Source organism: Poromitra crassiceps (assembly GCF_964638095.1).
Source record: "Poromitra crassiceps genome assembly, chromosome: 2".
Classification (NCBI taxonomy): domain Eukaryota; kingdom Metazoa; phylum Chordata; class Actinopteri; order Beryciformes; family Melamphaidae; genus Poromitra; species Poromitra crassiceps.
Genome location: NC_139624.1, coordinates 3,422,213 through 3,443,982, shown reverse-complemented (window position 1 = coordinate 3,443,982; position 21,770 = coordinate 3,422,213). Strand labels below are relative to the sequence as shown.

Below are 21,770 nucleotides of genomic sequence, written 5' to 3'. Positions count from 1 at the left end.
TAGCTCTAAAGCTGTGTGGTTCAGTAGCTCTGCATCTGTGTGGCCCAGTAGCTCTGAAGCCGTGTGACTCAGTAGGTCTGAAGCTATGTGGTCCAGTAGCTCTGAAGCTGTGTGACCCAGTAGCTCTGAAGCTGTGTGACAACCTATATGACAAAATAGCCATAGCCAGTTGGACTGCCACATTAAGGTTTTGAGGTTGTAGGTTCAAACCTCTGTTAAGTCCGTGAATTTTGCAAGCAAGCAGTCCAAAGTAATGCTTGAAAACCTCAAAGACAACGCCCTCTGGAGCAGTGAGACCCTGGCTCAGAGACGTTGATGGCTGCATGAAAGTTGCGAGGTTGTGGGTTCAAACCTTGGTACGTCTGGATGTTTTGAACACCGACACCTAGAAGCTCTGAGGGAGAACACCTGCTAGAGTGATGGCATTGTCAATGCAAACCCTGTCTACATGGCGGGCTAAGGTGTTTTGATATTGAATATGATTGCAGGTTACCTGATTGACAAATTGAGTTCAATTTAATTGTAAACCTTTTTTATTGCTTTCTTTGTTCAAGCAGATTCCATGATAACGGGGGGAAAATATTCTTGGACATTAAGCTTTGAAGTCAGACACTTCAGATGTCACACAGTGAGAAACGCTGCCACAGCAGCAGAGCTTCGTGGCTCATGTACAGTATATGTCAGCTCTTTGGTGAGGCAAGGCTTCTGAGTAGAGAGCTGCAAACCCGAGGGTACCCTCGCGGGCCCCTCGGGCCTGCCTAAACGGGCCCGGGCCGGGCTCGTTTTTTATTTTTATTTTATTAATAGGTCCGGGCCGGGCCGGGGTCGGGCCGTTTTTCAATAATTAAATAAAATAACGTTGTATTACTCGCTTGATTTTACACAGCAGAGCAGTCAGACAAAGAGGAGGAGCGCACACTGCACAGCCACACACACACAGAGTCACACACACCCTCACCGTGACGTTAGTCTGCCAGTCCACAATCCACCGTTCAGTCAGCATGCTGTCACTGTCAGCGTAAAAAAACAACAACAAAACAAGCCGCGTGTGTCCGTGTCCGTGTCGTGAGAGAGAAATAAGATCGATGGACATAAAACAAAGTTTGCGAGGGGAGAGTTAAACAGTCCCCACTGCAGTAGGGAAAGCTCATTTCAACCTGTTCAAAACGAACCCATCTACCATACATTGTGAGGACACTAATGTGACGTTATTCAATGCAGCTATAAACGGTAAGTCTGCTGTTTTAATTTCGATATGCTTGAGTGACATAATGTTTCAGTTTGTGGGCATTGTTGCTGTTGGCAATTAAACGATCTAACGTTCTCTTTCTCGACAATATGTCTGGATTTTGACAGGCCACGGTAGCGTGTGTGAGAGGGGGAGAGAGAGACAGAGAGAAAGCTGCAGTGTTTGTCTTTAGGCAACACAGTCTAGCAACGTTTTGGACCAAAACGAGTTCAGCAGCGCGGCAGCATGCACAGAGAGGGAGAGAGAGATGTGTCGCCATATCGTGATATTGATGTCGGGCCTCGCAACGGGCTCGGGCCAATTAATTTCATGACTCATCCGGGCCGGGTCGGGCACGGGCCTGCATGTCACGGGCCGGGGAGGGCTCGGGCCGAGATTTCAGGCCCGCGCAGCTCTCTACTTCTGAGTCAAACCCCAGTTTGCTCTCTAATAAAGTGATGAGAAAGGTTTTCATGCAGACTCTTTAGCCTGGCAGGTAAATTGCAGCAGCAGCTTCCAGGTGACTTAATAAGCCGTGAGCTGCTGTGATTGGTCAGATCAGATCATTAGCCTAACGAGCAGTGAGCTGCTGTGTTTGGTCAGAATGAAACTCATGCAGAGAGACTCAGGTCGCTTTCACATATTAGCTGTTTGGTCCGCTTTAACCGCGCCAGAGTTTGTTTCCTCGGTGCGCTTCGTTTGGGGTGGTGTGAAAGTGCAAACGAACTCTGTTGCAGACAACCTGATCTCCCAAAAAATGGTAAAATAGCAACGTTTTTGGACCAACGTTGCTATCTTACAATTTCGGCCCCGAAATTGTAAAATGGTAACGTATGTTTATACAGGGGTGGGCGCGGTTTCCGGAAATTTTCCGTTTCTAACCCCTCCCCCTCCCCCTACCCTAACTCTAAACCTAAACTCTAAGAACGTTACCATTTTACAATTTTGGAGCCAAAATTGTAACAGAGCAACGTTGGTCCAAAACGTTGCTATTTTACAATTGTCTGTGAGACTGTTTGTTGCGGAACAAACAAGCGAACATGGTCCGCTTGAAACCGTGGGTCTCGGTTCATTTGCAAGTGAACTCTAGTGCGTTTGCAGTTATTTGACAACAGACAACAATATGTACAGTTTGCTGGTAATACATCTGAGTGTTTGAAGATTGAATGTGGGGTTCCACAGGGTTCGGTCTTGGGGCCGGAACTTTTAATTTTGTACATCAACGGTATTTGTGATATGTCAAAATTGTTGCAGTTTGTTTTGTTTGCAGATGATACAAACCTTTTTTAGCTCAGGAGATGATTTAACAGCTTTGGCAGAAAGCATTGCAAATGAAATGGTCAAACTTAAAAGATGGTTTGATGTAAATAAGTTATCGTTAAATCTGAAAAAAAAGTTTATGGTTTTTGCTAATAGAAAAAAAGAGGAAAATGTATTTTTGTCTATAGATGGAGTGGTAATTGAAAGAGTGTCTGAATTTAGGTTTCTGGGAGTAATAATGGATGACAAATTGACATAGAAATCTCATATAGCATGTAAAATCAAAGTTGTCTAAGAATATTTCTGTTTTGAGCAGGGCAAGGTACGTGTTGGATTACAAGACAATGTGGATTTTGTATTGTTCAATTATTTTTGCCTTATTTTGCTTACGGTGTGGAGGTGTGGGGCAACACGTATAGGAGTAATATAAAACCATTATTTATTTTACAGAAAAGAGCAGTAAGAATCATTCATAATGCGGACTCAAGAGAACATACCAACAGACTGTTTATTAAATCAGGACTAATCAAACTTAAATATTTAGTTGAGTTACAGACATTGTTGGTTTTGTACAAAGCAAAAAGGAGAGTATTGCCAGAAAATTTGCAAAAGTTGTTTGTTTTTAGTTCGGTAGAAGAAGACCACAGAAGGAAATACAATTTTAAGCATCAGCATGCACGGACCACCTTAAAACACGTGTGTCTGTTATTGGTATTAAACTGTGGAATTCTCTACCGAATGATTTAAAGGGTTGTGTGGGTATTTTTCAGTTCAAGAAGACAATAAAGTTGTTGGGTGAATTAACGTGTAATCAGAGCTCATATATTATTACTTTTTGTCTTCTCACATGTGACATGATGATTGTGTCGCGATCACAAGGTTGTTAACTAGGGGGTCCACGCGTTAGTACGACACCCCATAGGTCAGACTACACATAACTCCGACCACCCGCTAATCCGACCATTGATGTCTACGGCGAGTTTGATCATTGTAGTCTCATAATGTTAACATAACATTTTAACGCCATTATTCCGACTGTCGGATTTCATACCCAGTAGTTCGACCTCGCGTAAATCCGCCTATATACAGCACTTCCAACAGAAGCAGTCTGTGCATTTCTCTGTAGGGTTAGGGTTAGGGTCATATACATCGCCATAATAGCCTATAGCATAGGCTACGCAGAAATTCCGGTTAGGAGTCAAGTCTCCTGCCAATCTGAGCGTTGGCACTTGGCAACTTTGGTCGGTGCTTTTTGGCTGGTGTGAAACCAAACCAAACAAGTTGGAATTTCTGGAAAACAAAACAAACTATAATTTTTGTGTCTGGTCTTACGAGGCACCGAAATAACTGTATGAACTGTGAAAACGCCGTAATTGTGCGTGGCGTGCACGACCCGCTGCGCATTTGCTTCGGAACGAGAGAGAGATGGAGGGTGTGTGTGTGTGTGTGAGAGAGAGAGAGAGAGAGAGAGAGAGAGAGAGAGAGAGAGACGTCTCTCTCTCTCTCTCTCTCTCTCTCTCTCTCTCTCTGGAGTCCCACGCAACTGTCTAATTTACTGCGGTCGGATTTTTGGGAGGTCGCATTTATGAGATTAAAATAATAGGGCGGATCTTTGGGTAGTCTAACTCATGAGTGGTCGAACTATTGAGAGGTCGGACGGAAGACTATGACCCGTTAACTAGTTATCTTGTTTCATTGTTATGTTCCATGTTGTAGCTTGTTATTGAAATTATTGTTTATGGAAATGGCAGACCATCCATCCATTTAAGTTTTGAGAAAGGGGCAGGTATAATAAGTTATCTTCTTCCTGCTCCTTTCCGGCCAATTTGTTGGTGCATATTGGTCGGAACAAATAAATAAATAAATAAAAATGTTGGACCCAACAGCTTGCTGCCTATTGGGTGCATTCTTGTAAAATATTTATTCGATAGTAACACAAAAGTAAAACCAGAAATCCCAAGATCGCATAAAGGTGTTGTTTCTCTATGGGTTGTGTTTCGCGGATTCACTTGTGTTGTTCAGTCAGCCCTCAGTCTCATCTGGAACCGTTAAAATCCTATCAAAACATTTTACTTTGAAACTTTGAAACACAGAATCAAACAGAACCTTTACTCTGAAATACAATCTGACCACTACAGCTGTTATGGCACAAGACACACACAGGGATGCTGGATCACCTGTCTTGAGCCGTGTGAAGCCAGACTCCCACTTCTTTCAGTGTCTGCTGATGACATCATCATTGGGAATCTTATGACATCACTGATGATGACAATTGCTTTTATGACATCACTGATGACATCACAACATCATATGACATCACTGCTGATGTCACAATGCCACAATTACCACAAGGAGGGGAATACGTTACCCAATAATATAAAACAAATTTCAACCTACAATAGTTTCTCCCGTGAAGCGAAGAAGCGGTTCCTGAGCAACCAGTGTTGCCAGCACTAACCACATGGTGGTACTGTCTGGTGTGTGTGTGTGTGTGTGTGTGTGTGTGTGTGTGTGTGTGTTTTATTTTTGACATCTGTATAGATGTATGCATGTATGTATTCTATACTCTTACTTTATTGTCCATATTATTTTATCTTGTGATCTCTTGTACTAACCGATGCTATAGATATTGCATGTTTTCACTTCATGTATTTGATTGTGTTTTCTTAACTCTGAATGGCTTCTGAATCCACCTGCCAAGGGACTCCAGATGGAAATTAGCCTATGGCTAAATCTGTTACAATGCATCTCTTCCCCTATTAGGATTAATGTCTATTGTATATGCTCCCTGACAAATAAACCAATAAACAAACAAACAATTTATGACACGTATGTATGTATGTATGTATGTATGTATGTATGTATGTATGTATATATGTATGTATGTATATATGTATATATATATATATATACAGTATGTATATATTTGTGCGATTTCACGGTTGCCTACTGTAGTTTCACCAGACCGAGTCACATGTACGTATGTGGTTACACAACCCGATCTCCAAAAAAATTGTAAAATAGCAACGTTTGTGGACAAACGTTGGTATTTTACAATGTCGGCTAAGAAATTGTAAAATGGGAACGTATGCGTCTACAGCGGTGGGCGTGGTTTGGGCGTGTTTTACAGAGATTTTCTGTTTCTAACCCCTCCCCCTACTCTAATCCTAACCCTAAAATCTCAGAACGTTACTATTTTACAATTTTCGAGCCGAAATTGTAAAATAGCAACGTTGGTCCATATCGTTGGTATTATACAATTTTCTGTGAGACTGTGTTGGGTTACACTGTAGCCTGGGTAAACCCATCCCCCACGTGACCTGCTCTCAGACCTGTTCTCAGTCACTATGGTCTGGAATCCCACCATTGTTAAACGATTTCCTGCGGTTGTTGGCCCCCCCTCGATAGACCACTCCACCAGCCAACCGTCATCCAATCAGCTTGGTGCACAGAGCACATGCGCAGTGCAACAGATGGCGTCATCACTCTGCGACCTTTGTTGTTAGCGCTCGAGCTAACTCCACCTAGCTAACTCACTAGGCTACTGCTAGCAACCACAACCGGAGCGCGATGGCTACTAGCAATGTGAACGATTTTTGCAGGTTGTGTAAGAGAAACCTTCGTTCTAAAGGCAAGTTGGGCAGCTGCAAACCACTCGAGAAGGGGGTATTTCTACGCCTGGAGAGGGTTGGTGTGAAACTACACCAACAGGATAGCAAATCATGTCGGATTTGCCAGAGTCTGACTGAGCTGAGGTATGTACTTGTAACATAATGTATTAGTGCAGCACGATTAATCTACACTTCCCCCGTGCACTCCCGCAAATAAGTAATGTTATGCGCAGCCAGTTTATCAGATAATGTCGCCGTTAAATGTGTCCAGGTGATGAGAAGCCCCAGCTGTACAAGCTGTCCTTTGTATGGTCGCTGCCGTCCGCTCAGACCCGATTTCGATATAGCGTTTGGTGATCTTTTGATCAACAGACCTCATAACTCTCACTTGAAAATGAGATCTTGATCTCAATGTGATTTTACCTGATTAAATAAAGGTTATATAACGGGGATCTATACTGTTACGTGTGTTTACCAACATCATTAAAATATCATAAATGTATCGCTGTTTTAATCAATGGCTACGTTGCTAGCTAGCTAGCTAGCCGTAGACCAGCTATGAACCCCAGTTTGGATGCTCACTGCCCGTCCACTAAAACGCGATTTCTGATCAACAGACCCCATAACGGGGATCTATACTGTTACATGTGTCTACTAACATCATTAAAAGATCATAAATGTAACGCTGTTCCTGGTACTTTAGTTTTAATCTAAGGCTACGTTGCTAGCTAGCTAGCCTGCCTGCCTTGGCAAAACAACACACACACACTACATCTCTCTCTGTCTAGTCACTATAGCCTGGATGACGTTAGCTAATGCTACCCAGCCTTACATTGGCATAGCTGCATTTAGCTTGTGGTATTATTATGTAGGCTACAGTAATATTGTATAGCTGGCTAGACAGACGAGTTTATCTGGAATCAGTGTGACAAGATCCCTGCTGCTAGCTTGTCTGCCTTTCTGTGTCAGAGTATCTAGCTACAGCGTCAGAGTATCTAGCTCGATAACGCTAGGTGTTATTTTGATCAACAGACCTCAACCTCAACAGCTGTCTCTCCTTCTCTCTCTGGATAGACTCCTGTCATGATCTGTTTATTTTATCACAACTTGCAATGTAAGTACTGACGTCCTCTCTGTTTATTCTTTCAGGTATTAATTCGATACCCTTCCAAACAGACCAGGGTGCCATGCCCCACATCAGCCGCAGGTATTGTGGAGAAGGGCAACTGGTCAGCTGCTGCCAACCTGATGAGGAAACAGGCGTGCTTGTTATGCTGGACACTGAATGCCAGTCTGCAGACTTCATCCTCCGGCGCTGTTCGCCTCAGGACTTGAAGGCCTAACGTTGTACCATGGACTGTATACATTCTGTGCTAATAATGCTAGCATGCTAACATCCTTTTCACACACACACACTGAATATACCGAAATGCTAGATTTGATCATGGACTTAACGCTAATGTTAATCAAAAACGGCCGCAGTCATAACGGTAAGGTGTGTTTGACCTAATTGAAATATTAACGTTAATGCCCTCACATTTCAGCGTGGTTACAGATAAACCTATTTAACGCTAGCTAGCTACAGTAGATTTTTGGAGGCGTTAATGTGAATGTCATGACCTAGTGAGCGTAGTATTATACTGTATATTATACATAATCCAGATGTAACCTAGCTATAGCTAGACGTTAAGAGGTTAGCGTGAATGCGACTGAGACCTGACATTACTGAAGTGAATACAAGTGACCTATATTTTCCAATCCTGTCTTTGAATAAAAGTTGTACATTGTGTTATACTTGAAAACCATGTCTTTGCTCCCTTATGTGTTCACAATTACAGCAAATCTGTATGGTTTATCTGTTGGCATTAAACCGTGGTATTTCCTTGGGTGATATTCCATATTTGTCATTAAACCTAGCTGTTCACATCTGCAATTTGTACAAATTGGGCTAAATTTGCAATGATGATCGACCACGTGAGATATCACAAGTAGCCTACTTTTATTAAAAAACAAAACAAAAATGTTCACTTCCTCCCAGCATGCATTGCTACTCCATTTCGCTACTAAATAGCAACCAAATGAGCCGAAATAGATATGAAGGTAGATCTCAATTTTGTGTAATGGTAAGACAACCTGCAATTGTAGGACATTTCAATATTGGACCAAATAAAACATCGAAATGAAAACACCACCCTATGTGAAACATATATGTAATCCTGGGTCTATATATATCTCTCGTCGATTTAACGTGATTTAGGTAAGTGACAGCGTAACGCGCTTGACATGACAGATAAACTTAACCGACCAGCACTCTGCTTCAATCAATGAATGCTTTATATTTATTGAAATTAAATATGGTGATATCTGGTGCTCTGAAATAAATTACTCTCTCTAGCTACAGTATTGTGTCTTATTATTGTAACGTTTGAATCAGCGTTTCATAACTATAATAGCCTATTACTGTAGCCTGGATGACGTTAGCTAATGCTACCCAGCCTTCCATTGGCATATGCTGCTTTAGCTTGTGGTATTATGGTACAGTAATATTGTATAGCTGGCTAGACAGACGGGTTTATCTGGAATCAGTGTGACAAGATCCCTGCTGCTAGCTTGTCTGCCTTTCTGTGTCACAGAGTATCTAGCTACAGTATCTTAACAGACTGCATTACATGCTACACCATGCAAATATATTTCGATATAATTCAAACAATTAGCCCACCATACCACTGGACTGTAGGCTACAGTATTGCTGTGATGTGTTACATGTTATATTTTTATAACTGGCTCACTCTGAATGTAGTTAACACTTGCTTTGGAGAATTGTCTGATTGATGACTGCAGAACAAGTTATGAATGTATAACTTTAACTACACTTTTTTTGCTAAATAAACAAGCACAGGTCTAGCATCACATTATTCAGTTTAAGGATCCTTATGTGGAAACATTTTGAGAACCACTGTTTTGAAGTACTATTAATATAGCTGTTTTCATTCTCACATGACAATACAACAGAATAGAGTATCAAACAAAAACATTTTTATTCAGTTCCATTCAAAAAAGTACAATTTGAGTATGAACAGTACAACATGCAGTACAACATGCAGTACAGTATGGAAACAATATGAAGTTCTGTTGGCTGCCATTAACCTCACAAATCAACCATTGCAGCCGGACTGGTCATTTGGTTCAGCATCAACATGGGCTGAGAGATTGAGTAGGCTAAATAAACAATACACATGAGAATTACAGTTAACGTTACAGCATTTAATAACGTTAATTTTCGTGTACCCGATGCCAGGATATTTTGTCACTTTGTTTTCATCAAGTTCTCTGGACTTATATACACAAGCTCACAGCGTCCTAACAGGTTAACGTTATAATCTCAGAAGAGATTGAGTAGGCTAAATAAACCATACACATGAGAATTACCGTTAACGTTACAGCATTTAATAACGTTAATTTTCGTGTAGCCGGTGCCAGCATATTTCGCCACTTTTTCTTCATCAAGGCCTCTGGACTTGCATACACAAGCTTGCAGCGTCCATGTCCTTGTCTTTATCATTCACCCCACCGATCTGCAACGCCTTGATTCCCAGATTAGAAGCCTCGCGTATCTGGTCCTCCATTAGCGCATTTAACGGCGACACAACAATACGTAGCTGTAGCTGTTCATAGCCATAGCTAGTAGCTAGCTCGGGAGCTATGCTTTGGAAAGACCAAAAGCTAATGGCTAGCCGCTGCAGCTGTTATACGTCATTGACAAAGACGCACTCTCTGATTGGCCGATCACGGCAGGACTGATGTTGGCAGTCACGCCGTCACTCATTGGCTGCGGGGTGGCTGCGGGTCTGCGCGAGTCTTTCAATCGCCGCGGAAATCGATTTGAATGGCCCGTTCGCTAGACGCTAGTGACTGGGAACTGAGAGAGCAGGTCACGTGGGGGCTGGGTTTACCTAGGCTAGTTACACTGCTGCTGGCATGTTTTTATTTTCCTCTTTTGATGCATTTTCTTTCTCACAGATGGCAGCAAATACTTAAATTTTCATTTTGTCAAACCAAAAAATGAAATCTAAAATCTGAATTGTGCAATTATCACACGGGCAACAAATGGAGGTTTTCGAATATTGCACATTGTTCTATTTTCAATGTTCACTTTTAGAATATTAAAATGACACAGACAGAACCATCTGAGGGCGATAATCCCCCAGCTGTTTCTGTTCCAGCAACATGAAAGCTCTCTCAGTTATTATTATGTTATGTTATTATGTTATGTCAGTTATTATGGGCCTTTGCCTGCAGTAATGATCAGTCAGAGATGCCGACCGCTCCACCACAACCTGACCGCTACAAGTGGCACACGCCTCTTTCAGGCCCCGTCTTGTGTCTATGCAACGGTTATAAATATAAATGTGATTCTAGTAGAAATGATGGGAAGATGAATGTAGTTTATTGGAGAATGCATAGGGGGATTTTGACAACCAGTCATCTCCACTTTTCAATATCTTCATCGACAGTAATATCTGAATACCTTTTTAATATCTTCAAATCTATGATCTGTGGCACAACCTCTTCCTCTGGATGAAATTACAAAATGTGTCCATAATTTTTTTCTCATGGTAGTATAACCCGATAATGTTATCAACCACCTGTTAAAGGGCACCAGAATACTGGAGATTAGATACTGTACTCCGACTCCCATGTAATATTATAACAACCTTTATTAGTGCGCACCCCCCTCCAAAAACTATCTTCCCCCCTGCCTCCACTACACTGCTCCGCCCGGACTGAAGCAGTAGGCTATTTGCAGTCACAGGGCGTGTCCGGCTGGCTGGGCTTTCTATTTCTAACACTCTGCCAGAAGTGGGTCGCCTTTTGTTTGACCTCGGAATTCAATTTACCTTGGTCACTACATCCAAATGAAAAGGAACCCCTTTAATTTAATGGCCTGTGATTTCAGGCCTCAAAGCAATAAAAACTAGACCATTTGTAAAGGGTTGTATGGACTTTTATAGACCCTGCCTTAAAGGGCTGCTAATCCTAAACACACACGCACACACGCGCGCGCGCGCGTGCACACACACACACACACACACACACACACACACACACACACACACACACACACACACTGCTAATTCTAGTCTAAAATAGAGTACCGACATGTTTTTTTAGGCCAACATGGGAGTTAGCATCACCTGGTTCCCTCCTCTCAAAGTCAATGGGTTTTTATGTGGATTTTGGTTTGATGCCTGAAATAAGCTCTGTGGTTAACAACAGTTTACAATACTGAGAACTTTGTCTTCAACAAGATAATCTTCACAAATGAGGACCACTTTGGTCACCTTTGAAGCGTGAATGCGATCGCCAGAAAACACTTCACAAGTCAAAAAAGTGTTGTTCGGGGGCACTAGTGCAGCATGCGTGAGGACGTGTTTGGTTAGAGCTCCTCTCAGCGGTCCTGATAAAACTATTTTTACACCGTTTCTAACTTATTTACTTACAGTATGCACTCATGACGCTCTAATAACGCTCATGACGGCCCTTTGCTCTTCCTTCTCTATATCAGATCTCTTGGCCATGTGATCTCATCTCATGGCTTCTCTTATCACTGCTATGCTGACGACACTCAGCTCTACCTCTCTTTCCCCCCCTCAGACATGCAAATCGAGGCACGTATCGCTGCATGCCTCAAAGACATTGGTGCCTGGATGTCTGCCCACCATCTCAAGCTGAATCTTGCTAAGACAGAGCTACTCTTCCTCCCAGGGAAAGACTGTCCCCTCACTGACCTTTCCATCTCCATTGACAACACTACAGTGTTTCCCTCTCAAACAGCTAAGAACCTTGGAATGATCCTTGACAACCAGCTGTCCAACTCAGCCTACATCGCAGCAACTGGAGGGTCCCTCTCCAGATCCTGCCCTCTTACCACCGGTGTCCCCCAGGGCTCAGTCCTGGGCCCCTTACTTTTCCTTCTCTATATCAGATCTCTTGCCCATGTGATCTCATCTCATGGCTTTTCTTATCACTGCTATGCTGATGACACCCAGCTTTTCCTTTCCTTCCCCATCTCCGACACCCAAATCGAGGCTCACATCTCGGCATGCCTCAAAGACATTGGTGACTGGATGTCTGCCCACCACCTCAAGCTCAATCTTGGTAAAGCAGAGCTACTCTTCCTCCCAGGGAAAGACTGCCCTCTCACAGATCTCTCCATCTCCATTGACAATACCACTGTGCTTCCCTCCCAAACAGCTAAGAACCTTGGAATGATCCTTGACAACCAGCTGTCCAACTCAGCCTACATCGCAGCAACTGCCCGCTCCTGTAGGTTCTCCCTGTACAACATCTGCAAAATCCGTCCGTTTCTCACAAGGGAAGCAACTCAACTCCTGGTCCAGGCACTTGTCATCTCTCGCCTGGACTACTGCAATGTTCTTCTGGCTGGGCTACCTGCCGCAGCCATCCGACCACTTCAGCTCATTCAGAACGCTGCAGCCCGTTTGGTGTTCAACCAACCCAAATTATCTCATGTCACTCCCCTCTTCCGTGACCTTCACTGGCTTCCCATCTCGGCTCGCATCAAATTCAAGACACTGGTACTGGCCTACCAACCCAGTCTCATAGAAAATTGTATAATAGCAACGTTTGTCCACAGCGAAAAACGTTACAGTTTTACAATAACTGCTCTCAAATTGTAAGATGGCAACGTTTATTTGGGATGGGGATTTTGTATGGGCCAGCGTAGCTGCGTCGACGTCACGTATGGCCCAGCGTAGCTGCGTCGACGTCACGTGACTGTCACGTCTTTTTTCCAAACCAAAATAAGATGGCGGCTCTCTTCTCGTGGAATGCTATTACGTTTCAGCATCTATAATGGGCTTTTACACATTCCAGGTTAGAAAATGTCATTTTATTTCCACTGTCTGCAATTAGTAAAATGTATCTGATGTTTAGTTTGTCAGTTATTACGAAGATACTGGCAGAAAATGGTTCTAATGCCAACCTCTGCTGTTGTTGCTATGGTCGTTGCTTAGCAACATCCATAGCAACGGTTGCAATGAACGCTGCTATCGCGTCTGGCGCATGGTCTGGCGTCTGTTACTCATGACGCACAGTTAACGTTATATGGGCAAAATAATTCGCATGATTTGTCATTGCGGGTATTAACGTTAACCTGACAGTTTCACAATCCTAGTGAGTGATGGTAGACCGGACCAATTTGTCAGTGGCACTGGTTTTCCAGGATGTCCCGCCCTACGCTGCCTGTGATTGGGTCAGGTTAGGCACGACGAGTGATGATTGGTTAAGGTTAATGTCCATCAAGCAGCTAGCAGCAGCAGCTAGCAGCCCGTTCTTTTAATCCATCCATGCTATCAGCGCATTGACTAGTTTTCACCATTCCAAAATGGTTTTTTTTATCACATTTGAGGTGAGAAATGTTCTTAATATATTTTCCTCCACTATCTGCGACTAGTATGATGTTTCGTTTGGAATGTGCTGTTGTTTTCTACTGTATGGTCGTTGTACTGACTGCGAGCTAACGCTAGGCTAACATTAGCTTGCAGAATACGTTAAGCAACAAACATTATCCACTATCTTTCCATGTACATGAAGTTAACACAATTATCGAATAATAGAAGAATGACTGTTTTGATGGTTTCTCCATTAGGCCTACCTAAAATATAGACAGGCATGGAACTCTGGCCAAAATCACATGTAGAAATATTCTCAGATTTTGGTCTGAGAGACAAACTGTTATCAAATGGGGGTCTGTTGAACTGATGTGGACTAACTGAGGGGTCCCTGATTCTATGAAATACGTTTGAGGATCATGAGGGGACATGGATCTCTCTGTCTCTTTCTCTCTCTCTCTCTAAATAATGACATACATGGAGCCTGTAGGCCTAAAACTGTCACAAAACTATAGTCTTACGTATCTTTGCCCAATTGTAGGTGGGTATACTCAAATACTTGAGCATTCCTAGTGTATATAGCCTACAGCGTATACCTGTTTACCTTTTTTGTTGTGTAACGTTAGTAATCTGAGCTGATATTTTGTTAATTTATTTCCATGTACTTTGTCTTCTTCTTTGGTTTTCCCACAGAATAAGCACATCCGGTAACCCAAGTGTTGTTGATCACTGTTGAAGCACAATGGATGAGCTTGAAGATGATGACATATTTCTTGCTGATGTGCTCTTGGATGAGTGTAAGGTAAGTGTGTTTCGGGTCATGTTATCTCTCCTTAGAGATGTGAATGTTAGAGATGTGAACAGATTCTCTGAAGCAGTAGTGCCATTCTCATACTGTAGGCGGGGACGCTTCGCGCTGCTGCGGTGGGGGGTTCCAGAAATGGACTGGGTGTGCAGCATAAAGCCTAGAGTCGCACGGGGCTTCATCGGGGCTCTCAAACCCAAGAGACAGTGAGACCTATCCACACTCGCTGCCAGGGAGAGAGGCTGCTCAAACTCGCTGCTCAAACTCCCAGCAGCAGAGCACTCCGCAGCACAGACGGAGGGAGGAGTTTGGAGACACACACACACTCTCTCTCTCCAGAGAGAGGAGAGAGAGAGAGAGAGAGAGGAGAGAGAGAGAGAGAGAGAGAGAGAGAGAGAGAGAGAGCGCACAGAGTGGGAGACAAGGGCACCCATAATCACAGGCACGTGAGGTGGTTCTAAAAATCCATTTATCTCCAAACTCTCTGAAAATCTCTGAAACCATGCTGTACTCAACGGCTAATATCTACATAACTACTAACTCTGCAAACTAACTCTTTTAGACAGAGAAAGCACACATTCTATTAGTTATTTTTAGATGATTGGTGTTCACGAATTCTTAACAGAAAATAATCCTCGGCTCTTGTAAAATGAGCCAGAATCCTCAAAAAAAACCCTGGCACAACTTACCTACAGGATTGAAAAAATGGCTGGCACTCAATGTGTTAAAAAAAAGTAAAACAAAAAGTCTTAATAATAAGCTGTTAAAGATTGTGAAAGTCGTCTAGTGTATCCTATAGGCTTAAGGCGATACTAACTTCAGGGTTTTAGGATTCCTGCGGGGACTTGTCACTTCAGGCATAAACACAGACAAAGTGACAAATCTTAAATTGAATAATGAGCATGTCGGCCATGAAAAACACAATAATGGAGATGTCTGGCTCCTCGGGGAGACGGTGTACACACTGGATCACTATGTGGCACCTCTGGGCCTTCAGATCACTCACACTGGATCATTATGTGGCACCTCTGGGTGTTTGCACACCGATGTCGACAAAACTAGAGCTGCAATGATTAGTCAATTAGTTGATTGAGAGAAAGTTAATCAACTTTTTTTCTTTCATAATTGATTAATCATGTAGATTAATTTTTAGGAAGAAATATTCCAATTCTCTGGTTCCATCTTCTTAAATGTGAATATTTTCTGGTTTCTTTAGTCTTCTATGACAGATTATCTTTGGGTTGTGGACAGTGTTGTGTTTGTCAGGACAAAAGAAGACATTTGATGACATCATCTTGGGCTTTGGGGGAAAAGTGATCGAAATCTTTCACCATTTTGTGACATTTTAAATGACTAATCGATTAGTCGAGAAAATAATCTACAGATGAATCAATAATGAAAATAATCGTTAGTTGCAGCCCCAGACAAAACAAAACAAATGGACTTGCCAGGAGAAAACTGCTGGGGTTAAATCAGAATTTTTAATGACAAGTGCACAGCTGGTTTGTTTAGAGCAGAGATAGGTCACATGAGGCCTATGGAGGGAGAGAAACAGAGATATCACATCTCATTTAAGCAATTACAATATTGTCAGATGCCTTTGCGGTATGCAAGCTCTCCCTCATGTCCAGCACCACTGCATAAAACAACATAGTAAGTCTTTTAATTTGGTTTTCAATCTACAAATTTTCTTTAAACAAACAAAAAACATGAGGTGAGGTTCATTCTCTTGCTTCCAAACCAGATCCACTCATTTCAGAAAGTAGAGGGTCAAACATCACACAATTTCCCTTGCATGTATGTCTTTATTTACTGCTTTTTTGGAGTTACTATTGATTTTGGTTCATCTGCACCCTGCCCCTTTCACTACATATTCACATTTGTTTAATTGGATCTTAGTTTAATTTAATTTTACTATTTACAATTTGCTAATAAAAAACAATTGGGGAAAACATCTCAAAAGCAGAATCATGCAAATCACTCCACTACTATGAAGAAAGTGACACTTGATTTCATAAAGTTCTGGATTTGTTTTGGAAACAATCTACATCTCACACGGGAAAGCAGAGATATTACATCCGATTGAAACACTTACAGTATCATCTTGATGCTTTTGGCTTGTCTACACACAGAGGACAGACTCAAGGCGACATATCAGGCATAGTTTACAGTATTGAAGGTATGCTAAAATCCATTGAGTAACGCAAGGATGACATATTTTTCAACAGGATCTTTGTATGGGAATTTCAGTTAAATGCATGAAATAAGGTCTGTGGTTAAAAAACATTTATGGAACAGCAAAGTTTGTGTTCAGCAAGATCATCATCATCATCATCATCTTCTTCAACTGCATATATCCGGGATCGGGTCGCGGAGGTAGCAGTTCCAGTAAGGGACCCCAATCGCGAGGCAAAGCACTGCGGCCCGTGTGATCGGTCTCCCCTGTTAACTCATTGAGTGCCAATGACGACTTTAGTCGTCAATTCGGATAGTAACGTTGAGTGCCAATGACGACTAAAGTCGTCAATTGCGTTTTTTGACGGTGGGACGTGGATCAAAGCCAGATCCATCTCCTGTAAAATTTTGGGGCATGTTGAATGTGTATAACCTATTTTACCGACCCATTAGGTGGCGACAGTGCTCTCCAGATTAGAGAAAGTTGAGGAAAAAAAAGCAGAAAAAGCCCCGTGATCAAAGAGAAACCGATGCATGAGCCAGAGCGGCACAGATTGCTCTGGCTGCCAGGAGCCAACGTTAGCTGCGAACAGCAGTCAATCCGCTCCCACAAATGTCTCTGTCTCTGCTGCATAGCTTCACCACACGATTAGCCGCCAGAAAATAAAACCAAAGCCAAACCATTAGAATGGTTTGGCTTATACAGTGTCGCGCTGGGAGCCACAAGGCTGAGCGCTCCGAAAATAGACTGGGTGCAGCGCAATTTGAAACGCGCAGCAGAAAGCCTATAATCGGACGCAGCTTCATCCCAGCTCACAACCAAAACCCCAGAAACGCAGACGAACGCGAGCCCCATCCAGACTCCCCCGACGAGCGGCCGCCATCTGAACGTGGATCCGTGAGGCAGCAGAGCCTGCCATAGCAGGAGGCAGAGACTCGCCTGACACACGCAGCAGCCAGCACAGCGAGCAGAGCCACCAGAGACACTCCCACGGAGGAGGAGTTTGGAGTTGAGGGGGGTGTGGGTGCTGTTTATTGAAGGAAATTACTGTTCAGATGTTTCAGGTCAGGAAATATTAGTTTCAGAGTCAGTGATTTGCTTGAAATGCTTCATTTCACAAAAGGCTCAATATCTCAGCTCCTAGATGGAAATGCCTTTTTTTGCTGTTTTTGACCTATCTTCTCCGGCTGATAACTAAAGAACGGAAAATGATATCAATAAACTTTTTTTTGCTGCTGATACAATAGTCTCATCGTTCTTTGTGTGTGTTCGGTGTTTACATAGTAATATCACACAATATTCTGTGGGCCTCGAGAAATCACTGAAAACGCTCTGAAACTCTGGCACTGGGAGCGTCCGTTCTCCAAAAGTGGCTGGCACTCAATGAGTTAACAAGGACGCCAAAATTAAACTGCCTCCGCGAGGCGTTGTTCAGTGTCTGGTGTGTTTGGGCTGTTCCTGAGAAAACGCACTGCGGCCGGTTGTATCTGCCATCTTGTTCTTTCGGTCATGACTGATCCTTCATGACCCATATATGGGAAGATCAACCGGTAGATCAAGAGCTTTGAGGACCACTTTTATGATTTTTGAAGCGTTTTCTGGCATTTACTATGCATTTACTTCAAAAATACCTTGATGTGATATCAGATCAGTTTAAGATGCTGCAGGCTGGTTTCACTCTTCTGTCTGTATTGGAAAATTACTCCCGTGTGTATGTAGCTGTGAATAGCGACTCACTCTGTTGGTGGGTCCACAAAAAGTTCACCACTGTTTAGCGGGCACAGTTTTCGCCTAGGAGGCAAACATTTTAAGCGTTTTCTGAAAAGCATAAAAAAAAAACACATTTAGGCTTTGAAAATCATAAAAGTGGTCCTCATTTGTGAAGATTATCTTGCTGAACACAACGTTTGCTGTTTCATAAACATTTGTTAACCACAGACCTTATTTCAAGGATTTAACCAAAATCCCCATGCAAAAATCCCATTGACTTATAGACGGAAGTGTTATGCAGTTGTAGACTAGCACATGGTTCCTCCGATACATGTGCAGCCCCCCAGCCACTTCTTTTTACCTGACAAGTAGCGAGGAGTTTCACCGGCCGGTGGGAGGATCACGCTATTTCCCCCAGTTCCCCTCCGCCCTGAACAGGCTCCCCGACAGACCAGAGGAGGCACTAGTGCAGCAACAAGGACTCACACCCGACCGGCTTCCCACCTGCAGACACAGCCAATGTGTCTGCAGGTCCTATATGGACGCCCGACCAAGTTGGAGGTAACACGGGGGCTTGAACGTGCGACCCTCATGTTGGTAGGCAGGGAATGATCTACTACTTTAGTCTCTACTGACTATTTATTTATTTATTTGTTCAAAGGGAATTGATCCTCGGCCACTGCTTCAAGGATGTCGAAAACATCTACCTGCAAACGAGCTAGAGAGGGAACTACAAACCTGTTGGTTATTCCAACATCAATGAAAAGTTTGGTTCCTCACATGCTGTACGAGGCCGTTTGCATGCGTGATAATTAGATTGCCTTCTGGATACTTTATTGACTTTGACAGGTAGAGATGAAGAAGAAATAGCACAGACTCAGCTTATTGATTATTTAACATGAACAGAGTTTCTCACTGGTCCCCACAACCATTTAAAATGAAATGAGCCCAACGTTCAGGGCTCCCACAGCTTTCCCCTCTTCCAAAGGCCGAACAGGTCTGAGGCCACAGGCCACACTGAAAAGTTGTGTCCGTCCTTCTGTCTGTCCGTCCATCTGTCCATCTCCGAAATCATTTTCAGTGACAGCTGTCCATCTGTCCGTTGCCTGGGCAGCGCTGATGTCCATCTCTGGCAGATTCCATCAGTGTTGATGGGCTTTTTCTGGACGGATTTGTCAGCATCCGTTTAGCAAATAGGAGACCCTGCTATCCTATGTTGTTGTTGTTGTTTTCTCTGTGAATATATTGATCATCTGAACCTGCCCAATGGACAAAAATCGATCCCTCAATAATTACCTCCGTCAAGGAGGTTATGTTTTCAGTGCCATTTGTCCGTCCGTTTTTCTAGGCCGATTTTCATGAAACTTGGTGGAAGGGTGTAGCATGGGCCAAGGAAGACCCTTTTGGAGGGGATACGATCCGATTCAGGTCAAGGGAGGGGGTGGGGCTTGGGAAAAGGGGCTGTAACTAGGGATAGGAAGGTCATAGAGAGTCAGGGTTCCAGGGGTGCATAGGGGGAGTGGCTGGGGGGATCTGAGCCTTGATGGAGGTCACTTCTAGTTCTGTACGTTTTCTGACAGATCAGTGTGTCGCTTTACACTTGATCAAAAAAATATATATATCAAAAATAGGAAAGTCAGTCAGATCCATGTCGGCGCCAATAACTGTTGTATACTCTCTTAACAACATGTACATGTCTCATTGGTGAAGGTGGCTGCCCTCTAGCTGCTGATCTTGGTCAGCATCTTGTTGATGGCCTGTTTGACGTGCGTTGTGGAGCTACGTCTCCGGGCCTTACCCTGCACGGCCCTGCGGCGGCGCACCTCGCGGCACAGCTCATGGAAGGCCTCGGCCACGCCCCCTCCGGCATCGCCACAGGCTGACAGCTCGTAGAAGGCACAGGCCATCTCCTGCGCCAGGCGCTCCCCCTCTGCCGTGCCCACCGCCCGACAGTGCTCCAGGTCCGCCTTGTTCCCCACCAGCACCAGAGGCACGTTCCTAGGCTTCTTCACCTCCTCCAGGAGGCTGCGGAGCGGGGCCACCTAGAACAGTCACCAATATGATTATTATGCTTTGGAAACATTGTTTGGTTCCAGTAACAGATTAATCCACTGGGTGGCGCTTCTTGTTTTGTACAGATGAAGCCTATGCAGAAGTGATATAATCTGTAGTTCCTTGAATGGCCACTTGAGGCAGGCTGAAGGGAGTCGTACCCCGTTCACCTTACAGCCTATTACAAAACATGGTTTTGGTCTATATAGCTAATTTGCAGCTTGCGATCACGGACCATAGCAGGCGGAGCTGCGGCTCTGAGAAACCCCTGGTCTTGTGCCATTTCACGCAAGCTGCACAAGAACCCCAAGATGGCGACGGCCACACTCCCATACTCTAAACTTTGAAACGGGGCCCATGGATTAGTAGACCATGTGCACAGGTTTTGTGATACGGGTAACATCAAAGAGGGACTTTTAGGCCTATAGTGAGCCAAGGCCATTACACACAGCAACTCTAATAGCCATTAGGCAGCTAGAGCATATGTGAATAATAACCATTGATTGATTAATCGCAAAATCATATCAGTAGCTTTCATTTATGATCCAATGTGTGTTTTGGTAAGAATATGAATTAATTTGTTTACTCCCTCTACATCATGCTTGTAGAAAAAGCATGTCCATTAGATGTTACTGTATATGCAACTCTGTAGTGTCCGTGTTTGATATTATAACATATTGTGCAAAAACGTGATTGCCAAAAAGTGGTTGTCGTCAAATTGCAGCATTTTAAACTTGTAAAAAGGACTGGATTGGTTATAATCCAGGGCTCAGAGAAGGTACAAAATGCAGTTAAAGCTAATTGCAAAATATGTTCTTTATTTTATAAACCCATCCGCAAATAATGTTTACTATAGTCTAGCTTCCAAATACAGGCCTAAACAAGGATATTAGACATACCAAACACACATATATATATATAACACAATAGTAGTAATGACTACAATCATGTAAATGTAATGTCAAACTGTAACTGCAAACACTTCTTTGGCCACAATGTATTCAGTTAATACTAGGGATTTCACCCTAGTATTGTCACTAGGGATGACTACACATGTACACAGATATTAAATCATAACCATTTAGAAAAATCAATAACCGTTTACACATATTTTTGTGTGTCCTTTTAAATAAAGTTTTGACAATGATTTTACTGTGTTCTGGACTCGCAATCATTAATTTCTCATAAAAAATAAACTGTGCGTGTGTCGGCTAGGCATATTCCTGTCAGTTGGGCGCTGGGGGTGCGCTGGTCCCAGTGGACATTGTGCAGGGAAGGAGATTGAAAATAATTAATGTTAACTCAGCAGTGGCTTCAAGGCGCTGGTGCGGAGCTATGGAGAAACTATATACTATGGAGAAACTATGACTACAGAGACAGAAAGGCTCAATTGTGGGAGCAGATTGGCTAGACACTTAGGTCCCTATTCTCCCACAAGCCTTCGGCGCTAAAACGGGCCTTAAACGCAAAAAAAAACGTGCCTTGCACCTGTTTTGGGACGATATCAATATGG

At 43.2% G+C, this 21,770-nt stretch overlaps 1 protein-coding gene across 1 annotated transcript in view; it reads right to left on the bottom strand.

The window, feature by feature from the left end:
• Positions 1 to 15,791: 15,791 nt before the first annotated feature.
• Positions 15,792 to 21,770, bottom strand: part of rerg (RAS-like, estrogen-regulated, growth inhibitor) — a 70,589-nt gene continuing 64,610 nt past the window's right edge. Inside the window, exon 6 of the mRNA XM_083656359.1 lies at positions 15,792 to 20,247. Coding sequence (XP_083512485.1) covers positions 19,927 to 20,247 — 321 coding nt within the window. The 3' untranslated portion in view covers positions 15,792 to 19,926. The remainder of the gene's footprint in view (positions 20,248 to 21,770) is intronic.